Source organism: Peromyscus eremicus, chromosome 6 (genome assembly GCF_949786415.1).
Source record: "Peromyscus eremicus chromosome 6, PerEre_H2_v1, whole genome shotgun sequence".
Classification (NCBI taxonomy): Eukaryota; Metazoa; Chordata; class Mammalia; order Rodentia; family Cricetidae; genus Peromyscus; species Peromyscus eremicus.
This window is the reverse complement of record NC_081421.1, coordinates 104,530,374-104,541,556: the sequence shown is the minus strand read 5'-3', so window position 1 is coordinate 104,541,556 and position 11,183 is coordinate 104,530,374. Positions and strand designations below refer to the sequence as shown.

The window sequence follows — 11,183 nt, the reverse complement described above, 5'->3', positions numbered from 1 at the left end:
CAGGAGTAGTAAAACTGGATCAAATGGCAGTTCTATTTTTAGTTTTTGAAAGGACATTGAGAATGACTACAGAGGAAGATCAAGTCACATATAAAAGTAGGCACAACAGAATGACACCTGACTTCTAATGGAAATTTTGGAAGCTAGAAGGCCCTTGGCTGATGCTTTACAAGTTCTAAAAGACCACAGATGCCAGCTCAAACTACTATACCTAATAAAACTATGTCATAATCAAAGGATAAAGAGAAACTATTCATAATCAAACAGATTTAAGGAATTTATGTCTAAAAAAAGCCAGCTCCATAGAAGATATTAGAAGAAAATTTTAGGTCAAAAGAGAAGATTAAACTTAACCAAGAGGACCCAGGAATATATGATCCCAAAATAGCTAAACAAAAGAAGTCAAAGAAACTCCACCCTCAACATCACAAAATAGCAGGAATAAATAATACTCAATAATAACTCTCATTATTAATATTAATGGCCTCAACTCCCCCAATAAAAAGATATAGACTAACAGATTGGTTTAGAAAACATAATTCATCTTTTTGCTTCTTCCAAGAAATACACCTCACCATAAATGACAGACATCACCTTAGAGTAAGAGAATGGAAAAGGGTATTCCAAGGTGTGGTGGTTTGAATGGAAATGACCCTCACAGGCTCATATGCTTGCACACTTTGTCTCCAGTTGATGAATTGTTTGGAAAGGATTAGTAGGTGTAGCCTTGTTGGAGGAGATGTGCTAATGAGCGTGCACTTTGAGATTTCAAAAGCCTACACCAAGCCCAGTGTCACTCTCTCCACCTGCTGCCTGTGGATCAGAATGCAAAGCTCTCAGCTCCTTCTCCAGCATCATTGCCTGCTTGCGTGCTACCATGCTTCCTGTCATGGTGATCATGGACTGACCTTCTGAAACTGTCCCCAATTAAATGCTTTCTTTATAAGAATTGCCTTGGTTATGGTGTTTGACCACAGCAATAGTAATCCTAAGACACAAGGAAATAAGAGGGGGTAAAAGCAGGTGTAGCTACTCTAATATCTGACACAATAAACCAAAACAAGTCAAAAGAGAAAAGGAAGGACATCCCATATTCATTAAAGCAAAAAGCCACTGAGTAGATATTACACTAATATTTACACACCAACACAGAGACACCCATTTTCATAAAATAAACATTATTGGAGCTAAAGTCATACATTGAGCTGGGTTTGGTGTGCATCCCTTTAATCCAAGTACTTGAGAAGCCGAAGCAGGTGGGTCTCTGTGAGTTCAAAGTCAGGCTGGTCTACATAGTGAGTTCCAGGCAGGGTTGTTACACAGTTTGACTCTGTCTCAAAATTAATAAACATAGAATCATAGATTCACTCCAGCACAAAAGAGAGTGTGTGACTTCAATACTCGACTATCACCAATAGACAGGTCATCCAAATAAAAACTAAACAAAGAAACTTTAGAGCTAAATGACATCATGAATCAAATGGCTCTAACAAATATCTAGAAGGAATAAGACAAGGATGTTCACTCTCCATGTTCCTGTTTAATATATAGAGGGTTTAAGTCTTAGCTAAAGCGATAAAGTAAGTAAAGGAAATAAAAGAAATACAAATAGGAAAGGAAGTAAAATTACCTTTATTTGTAGATATATGATTCTATAAATAAAAGATCCTAAAAATTCCACCAGAAAATTCCTACACTTGATATTTTCAGTGAAGTATTAGTATACAAAATTAACACAAAAAATTAGTAGCTTTCCTGTATATAAGTGATAAACATGTTGAGAAAAAATTATGAAAGCAATCTCATTCAGAATAGGCTGGGAAATAAATAAATCAGACTTATATACTAAAACCACTAAGATATTAATGGAACAAATTGAGGAAGATACCAGGAGACAGAAAAGACTGCTCATGCTCAAGGATTGATAAGATTAATATTGCAAAAATAGCCATCTAACCAAAGGCAGCTTGCAGATTTAACATGATTCCCATCAAAATTGTAATTCTTCACAGAAATTGAAAAAAAATTGAGGGACTGGAAAGATGGCTCAAGTGGTTAAGCGTACTCATTGTTCTTTCAGAAGCCTTGGGTTCAACTTCCAGAATCTACATGGTTGCTCAAAGCCATCTGTTACTCCAGTTCCAGGGGTTCGGATGTTCCTCTGACTTCTATGGGCACCAGGCACAGATGGTATATATATGTGTGTGTGTGTGTGTGTGTGTGTGTGTGTGTGTGTGTGTGTGTGTGTATATACAAAAGCAAAACACTCAGGCACATAAAGTAAATATTTAAAAGAAGAAAACAATGGCTTAATTTGGAAACACAAACTACCCAAGACAGCCAAAACAATCCCAAACAATAAAAGAACTGCTAGAGGTATTACCATGCCTGATTTTAAGTAATGCTATGGAGTATAGTAATAGAACCAGCATAGATTTGGCATATAAATAGATACATTGGTCAATGGAACAGAAGGCCACATACCTACAGGCACTTGAGCTTTTTTCAAAGAAGCCAACAACACAACTAGAGAAAAGACAACATTGTTAACAAATGGCGTGTCAAACTGGATTGGCTGCTTGTAGAAGAATGAATACCACACTGCTCAAACTGGATTGGCTGCTTGTAGAAGAGTGAATACCACACTGCTCAAATTCAATTCCAAATGGATCGAGGCCAGATACCTTGAATCTGACTGAAGATAAAGGAAGGAATAGTCTTAAACTCATTGTCCCAGGAAAGGACTTTCAGAACAGGACATGGATAGCACAGGCACTAAGACCAATAGCTAATAATGGGACCTCATGAAGCTGGAAAGCTTCTCGCTGGCAAAGAACACCATCATTTGGGTGAAAAGGTGGACTACAGAATGGGAAAATAATCTTTACCAGCTACACATCTAACACAGAGCTAGTATCTAGAATATGCAAAGAACTCAAAGAAAAGGGGGGGGGGGCTAGACAGATTTCTCAAAAATGAAATACAAATAACTGAGAAACATTTTTCAAAATGTTTAACATCTTTAGTCAAAAGGGAAATTGAAACTACTTTGAGATTTCATCTTACCCTAGCCAGAATGGTCAGGATTAAAAAAAAAATGACAGAAGAAGATGTTACTGAGGTTGCAAGAAAGGGATCACTTAACTAATTCACTGCTGGTAAGAGTGCAAACTGGGGAAATCTGTGTGGAGGATCCTCACAAAGATGGAAAAATAGATCTAACACACGATCCAGCTACACCACTCTAAATATACCCAAAGGACTCTACATCTTACCATAGAGATACTTGCTAATCCATGTTCATTGCTGCCCTGTTCACAATAGCCAGGAAATGGAAACATCCTAGATTTCCATAAATTGGTTAATGCATAATAAAATATAATATATACACAATGGAGCATTACCCAGCTGGTTAGAAAAATAAAATTACAAAATTTACAGGTAAATGGATGAAGTTAAAAAAAAAATCCAGAATCATAAGGACAAACTGCATGGTTTCTCTCATTTTTGGAGGCTAGCTTTTTAATCTTCAGATATGTGTATTTCATTCAGAATGCTCATGGAAGTCAGGAATTTAGTTTGGGGCCAAAGGAAATGGGGCTTTCAAGGGAGAGGAAATCGAACACAGTTACTTCAAAAGGTTAAAGTGGAAGAAGAGAACAGGAAGAATTAAATGGGGTGGAGGATGGGAGAGCAAATTGGAGGAAGGAACAGCAGGGAGGGAAACACTGAAAGCTTTTTGACAAAGCCAAATGGAAATCTACTGCAACAGAAGCTCCCTAAAGTACATGCATATACACATTTTCAAGAGAGTTTAGTGGGGCTGTCATACTGCAGGGGGACACCACCACACTAGGTGACTCATGCTAGCAAATAGAACCTCAGTACCAAAAATGGATTCCTTTTTTTTTTTTTTTTTTTTGGTTTTTCGAGACAGGGTTTCTCTGTGTAGCTTTGTACCTTTCCTGGAACTCACTCTGTAGCCCAGGCTGGCCTCAAACTCACAGAGATCCACCTGGCTCTGCCTCCTGAGTGCTGAGATTAAAGGCGTGTGCCACCACTGCCCAGCAGATTAACTCTTTTTGAGTTGTCCATCAATTGGTTCCCATAGATTACCCAAGCATTATAAGTTATTACCAACACTCTCGGATACCATCCAGAATTTGACATACAGTTATTGGTGAATATACCACATATTTATTTCACAGAACATGGGGAAGTTTCATCCCACGAGCTAGCTTTTATAGTACTGAAAAGTGTTATGAATCTGACTGGAGAAAAAAAGTCACTCAGTCGCAAACCCTTAAATTGTAACAATGACTAGCCTGAAAAGATACGTCCATTGGTGCAACATTGGCACAAATGTTATGGGAACAACCAATCACTTCTTGATTAAAGACAAGGCCCACTCCATGAGATGGAGCCCATACTTGGCCCTCTCAATGGAGCCAAGAACCTGTGGCTAGATAGCCTTGGAGGAGGGCCCAGCACTATTATTCTGATAAAATGAATATATGATTAAAATGATTTCCTTTTCTTTTTCTTTTTAGGTTTTCAAGACAGAGTTTTTCTGTGTAGCCCTGGTTGTCCTGAAACTCAGTCTGTAGACTAGGCTAATGAACGCCTGCTATACTCATGTATCCGTGCATCTCTCAACCCTCGTTAGAACAACTTCTCCCAGTAGATGATAATTATCTCAGAGACCCTCTGTAAGTCAATGTGCAACAGTTAGAGATGTCAGAATACTCAATTCTAAATCAGATGTACAAATTATACCCCTCCCCCAAAGGCTCATGGATCTTCTCAAAAGAGGGGGAAGAAAGATTTTAAGAGCCAGAGGTGATGAATAACATCAAGAAACAATTTTCCAGATATGACATGGCAATTAAAAATATGAATTCATAGCTATTATGACAGTGAATATGAGACTTGTGCAAGCTCATACCAGACAAAATTCCAGCATGGAGGGGAGAAGGTGGGTATGAAACCCTGCTAATAGCTGAGGAGCATCTGATAGCTGCTGGGAGAAGGAGAGACAATTTTCTTTAATGATGTGACCCCTGGTGGGTTGACCACACTCTAGGGTAGGCCCCAGTCCTAGGAGTAGTTTGAGAAAACAAACTGGACTTGATGGGGGAAAATCATAAAGGAGAAAACTTGGTTAGGTGAGTAGAGAGGAAACTGGGTTAGGTAAGTAGAGAGGATAGGAGAGGAGTTGGGGGAAATCGATTAATAGGATAAAAATATACTATATGACATTCTCTATTGGGAGCCTTATGGAGAACCTGCCCTAAGGCCACCTCCAGAGTAATGCAAGAAAGTCCATGAAGGCAGTGAGGGCTAGACTTTTTCTATCTGAGGGTATTTAGGAATAAGTTTCAGTCTATCTGTGACTGGTGAAATAAGGAAACACACGTGCTTTCTGATAATAACTTTCTCTTTTACTCCATCCTAAAAATAGTCTCTGACTCTTTCTGTCTCCTCACAGCTACGTATCTTTACATACATACATTTTCACATGGCAACACATCTTTCTTTTGCACACAGTTCTCTTCTGCATCTCTTTTCTACACAGCTTCATCTTCCTTGTCTCCACACAGTTACAAATCTCCACACAGCCACAGCTGAATATCTCATTTACATAGCTCTTTCACCATACAGCCCTTTACACAGTTCCTAGGCACAGCACAGCTCCTCTACATAGCAGCAGCTCTTTCACACAGCTCTCTCTCTCACACATACTAATCACACACACACACACACACACACACACACACACATTTCTACATTATTCACTCACTCTTTACTCATTCACTCTTTCACCCACCCTCTTCCTCACACTTCTCTCATGCTGCTTCTTCATCTCTCACATAGTGCACATGCATGTGCATGCGCGCGCACACACACACACACACACACACACACACACACACACACACTCTTCACTCACATTCTGCAGCAGCTCTCACATACCTCTACATAGCCGTCTTTCTCCACACCACCGCTGCTGCTGCCTCACAGCCAAACTCTGGACAATTATAAGTTACATTTTCAGAGCCTTACCCATTCTCAAAACACAAAATAAGTCATGTAGTTTCTCTTGGCTAGTAATGTCACATTGACTCATGCACGTAGCTCTAAGTTTGGTGAGGGGTTCCAGACAGTAAACAATTGGCTATCTTGAACAGTCAGGGTACATGCAGAAAGGGAGCTACTGCAAGGACTATGTCTTGATGTAAACAGCCCGGCCTTGATTTAGCAATAAACAACACCTGGGAATTAGTCTGTGTGTATATTCTATAGGGGCAGCTTAGCCTGTTTTGGACTAATTCTAAGGTCTTTGCAAAATGTGTAAAAGGCTGTCTTTGAGACTGAGAATACTGTTACTTTCCTGTGTCAGTAAAGAATAATATTCTGATATCATTTCTATACATCAGAATTATACAGCTTAAAGAGAAATCATAACCTGACCATCCACAACTATAAGTATGTCCAGAGATATAAAACACACTGCCAAAGCGCTGTGGGAAGCACCCCACAGCTGTCCTTATTGAGGCATAGCAGTGGCACCTGAGAAGATTACAGACAGAGAACAACCAGTTTCCACAGCCAGTGACCCCACAGCTTTGCCAGATGGGGCTCCCAATCAGGGAGTTACATGTCTGGTGGGTCAACTTGTCAAACACTAGTTGTCACCTGCTGTATACTCCCACAGCTCTCAGCAATTCCCAAACAATAAAATATTATTTTTAAAACTTAGGCAGCTCTAGCTTTGTGAGATTCTTTCTGGGTGTTCTTTGCTATTGGTCTATACGTCTGTTTTTGTGTCAGTATTATGTTTTTATTTCTATAGATCTATTATGTAGTTTGAGATAGAGTATTATAATACCCCCAGCATTTTTCTTTTTAGGATTGCACTGGCTATTTATGGACTTAAATGTTAAGATTGCCCTTTTCCAATTCTGTGATGAATGTACTTACAATTTTGATGGAAATTGCCTTAATTTTTAGATAGATTTGGCGAGACAATGATTTTTACAATATTAGCCCTACCAATCCTCAAACATGGAAAGTCTTCCCATCTTCTAGTGTCTTCTTCAAAGTTTTAAAGATTTTATTGTAGAGGTCACTCACCTATTTGGTTAGGTTTATTTCCATATATTTAAAAAAGCTATTATGGGTGGTTTCCCCCCTTATTTTTCTCTCAACAGGTTCGTTTACTGGTATACCCATCTAGTTTGCTAAAAGCACTTATCTCTCGTCGAAACTAAGAGCTTTCTGGTGGGGTCTTGATGGTCTTTTGAACCACAGGACCGTGTTGCATGCAAACTTCCTTTCCTGTTTGTGTCCTGTTGTCTCATTTTATTCTTTTAGATAAAAATTCAAGCACAATATTGAGTAATAGTGGTAAGAGTGGGCATTCTCGTCTTGTTCCTTATCTCAGAGGAAATACTTTCAGTTACCCCCATTTTACAGTATGTTGTAACCAGCTTTTTAATATAGTCTTTATTATGTTGAGATATGCTTACACCGAAACAGTCTTATATCCCTGAAATAAAACCAATTGGGTCATGCTGTATGATCTTAATGTGCTCTTGAACATGACTAGCAAGAATTTTATTGAGAATCTTTGAATGTATGTTTAACAAGGAAATTGGTCTATAGTATTTTCTCTTTGTATCTTTAATGAATTTTTGTATCAGAACAATGCTGATTTCATGGAATGAGTTTGGTAATGTCCTTTTCTACTTAGTAGAAGACTTTGAAGGACATTGGTAGCTCTCCTTTAAAGGTTTGGGAGAATTCAGCAGTAAATCCATTAGATCCTAGGATTCCTCTCCCCCCCCCTTTTTTTTTTAAAGATTTATTCTATTTTAGTTATATGTATGTGTGTGGTGGTTATGTGCATGTGAGTGCAGAGTCTAGGTGCCCATGGAGGCCAGAAGTGTCAGATCTCCCCTGGAACTGGAGTTACAGGCAGTTGTGAGCATCCCAATTGGGAAGCAAGCTTGGGTTTTCCATTTTGGGGTGGGGGGTAATCTTTCTTTTTTTTTTCATTAAAATTTTTTTTTATTCATTGTACATACCAACCACAGATCCCCCTCTCATTCCTCCTCCTGTTCCCCTGCCTTCTCCCCCACCCCACCCACCCCTCTTCCAAAAGGGTAAGTTCTCCCATGGGGGGACAGCAAAGCCTGGTACATTCAGTTGAGGCAGGACCAAGCCCCTCCCTACTGCATCAAGGGTGAGCAAGGTGTCCGACCATAGGTAATGGGATCCAGAAAGCCAGCTCATACACCAGGGAGAGATTCCAATCCCACTGCCAGGGGTCCCTCAAATAGACTTAGCTACACAACTGTCTCCTATATGCAGAGGGTCTAGTATGGTCCCATGCAGGTTCCACAGCTGTCAGTCTAAAATTCGTGAGTTACTATGTAAGCTTGAGTTTTCTGCGAGAACAGTATGAGCTCTTAACTGCTAAGCCATCTCTCCAGCTGCCTGGTATCTTTGTATTATTTTACTTTTTCAATTTCATTGTGTGTTATGGATCTGCGCGCGCGCGCGCACACACACACGGTCATGATTTAACTTTTGTAGGTCACATGGGTTTCCTTTGCTGTAAAAAGCTTTTTAGTTTTATGAGATCCTATTTATCAGTTGTTGGGCTTATTTCCCATACTATCAGAGTCTTTGCTTAACAAAAGCAGTCTACAACTGTAATTCAGTCTCATTCAAAATTCCAGGGACATTCTTCATAGACACAGAGGAAACAATCCAAAAATGTACGTGAAAATACAAAAGACTAAGGATAGCCAAAATAGTCCTGAACAAAAAGAATATCACAGCAGGTATCATCATATATTCTTTCTTTCTTCTTCTTCTTTTTTTTTTTTAATTGGAAACTGCTTTCTCTTTATTTAGACCTTAGAAGGAAAAAATAAACTTTGGTTACATAGTACCTTAAAAAAAAAATCCAGTTTTACATATTTCTAAATACACAGGACTGAATGAGCAGAGAAATAATTTCTTCTGTAAAAACTGGCCAAATTTTATCAAAACTTAACCATTCAGTGAAATCGAACTATAGAAAGACATTTTGGTTCGCAACTTTCTGAACAACGGGACGGCTGCACCACCACCCACCAGTGTCCTGCGCTGGCTCCTGTGCTGCTCTGGTCTGAGAGTGGAAACTTAACAAGCATGGACTGTCAACAATGGTCTGCAGTGTGGCAGTGTGGCCGGCGGCAGGAATATCCATGATGGACAGGGACAGGTCTACTTTAACAAAGTGTAATCAAGAGAACGTCTCTCATGAACATGTCACAGTATTGAATGAATCATAAGAGAAAAATAGGAACAAACCTAAAACACAAAGATGAAAGAGCCACCACAAACAAAGTAAGTGTCCCCATAATGCATCTGCAGGGGGGAAAATGTGGGGAGAGGGCTGACGATGCTAATATGAAAGAAAGGAAGCTGAGTACAGTATTTATTTCTCACTTTACACAACTCTGACTCTTTACAAAAATGGTTATAGTCATGCCCGGAAAAGTGTAACCCATGGCATTTGAAAGCAAACACTCTTTGTAGTTATTTTAAAGGGCCTTTAAAAAAATTATAATACAAAGGTCTGTGTTCTATAAGCAGTCTTCCACTGTGCATTATAACAATAAGGCTTCCTTTTAAAGACTAAGTGTTTAAAAGTTATGAGCCGCTGGACTTGACAAATATCATCTTATAATTGCTCTTCACATCATTTTTCTCTTTGGGTCTTCTGTGTCATCAGGATGCTCAGCAGCATGGAGATCTTCTGCAGACTCCTCCTTCTCTGACTCAGAGTCACTGTCCAAGTCATCTGGACTCTCGGCATCAGGCGAGTGGTCCTCATCACTGTCTCCAGCCACATCACCTTCCCCATCATGATCTTCTACCTCACTGAAGCCAAATCCACAGTGCCTCCAGTATGGGCCTGATAGTTTACTGTCCATGCTCTTCTGGTACTGGTACTCCAGCTCTTCATTAATTTTCTTGTCTTCTTCCGCTGTTTGGAAGTGAGATGTTGCTTTGTGATCTCCTATAACAAGACGACCAGTGTGTTCTTTCTTTCCTGCACCCATAAGTCTCAAGAACTTTTGTTTTCTCTCTTCATTGCCTAAGTCAGCTGCTTCCCAATTGCTAGATCCAAGATCGTCCGGGGAGACTGAATGCTTCACCCCGTGCGGGTGAGACTCCGGGGCAGCACTCATTGTGGCTGGGATCCCGACTGTGATATGCTGAACACACTCGCAGTTCTTCTCAAATGTGACACCAGCAGCCCTCACTCAGCCACTGGTCCAAGCAGCACCACTCCAGAAGCAGAGTCCCTCCCACCATATCTTATTTCAAGTTCTATTACAGAGCTATAGTAATAAGAACAGCCAGGTACTGGTGCAAGCGCGCACACATGCGTGTATACACACACACACACACACACACACACACACACACACACACACACACACCAGACACACAGATCAACTAAACAGAATAGAGATCCCAGAGGCTAGAGAGATGGCTGAGGGCTTAAGAGCTCTAGCCGCTTTTCCAGAGGACGCAAGTTCAATTCCCAGCACCCACATGGAAGCTCACAATTGTATCTCTGGTTCCAGGGCATCTGGCACCCTCACACAGACATACATGCAGGCCAAACACCAATGCAGATAAAATAAAAATAGGACAGTGCACAAAATCTGCATGATGAGAACACTTCTTAGTGTAAATAGTTTTGGTTTGATTTGAGTTTGCTTGAACTAAGGTTTTGATGTCCTTTGTTTTGTTTTGATGTTTTGTTATTTTTGGTTCTTTTGTTCTTTCTTCGATTTTGTATTTTGCCAAGGCTATACACTGGATATACTAAATGCCTTTTTAAAGGCCCTATTCAGTCAAATTTCTGTAATTTCATGAATAAAAAGGCAATTTCCAACTCTTAAAAAAATTAGAGAACCCAGATATAAGTCCATACAACTAAGGCTGAGCTAGAGGCACATGCCTATAATATCAGCACTGGTTGTGTGTGTGTGTGTGTGTGTGTGTGTGTGTGTGTGTGTGTGTGTGTGACCGGGGTGGGGGTGGGAGGGTAGGGGTGGTGGTGGTAAATGGGTAGAGACAGGCATACCATATCTCTGTAAGTTCAAGGCCAGCAT

General features: G+C 39.9%; 1 protein-coding gene across 1 annotated transcript; it reads right to left on the bottom strand.

Annotated features, from left to right (window-relative positions):
• Nucleotides 1-9,749: 9,749 nt before the first annotated feature.
• LOC131912719 (small acidic protein-like) lies at nucleotides 9,750-10,247 on the bottom strand. Its single transcript, XM_059265019.1, has one exon. The coding sequence runs from the start codon at nucleotides 10,245-10,247 to the stop codon at nucleotides 9,750-9,752; it is 498 nt and encodes a 165-aa protein (XP_059121002.1).
• Between the last annotated feature and the right edge of the window lie 936 nt (nucleotides 10,248-11,183).

Excerpts from the sequence above, each read along its gene's own strand:
- LOC131912719 (XM_059265019.1), bottom strand. The coding sequence starts at position 10,247 with ATGAGTGCTGCCCCGGAGTCTCACCCGCACGGGGTGAAGCATTCAGTC.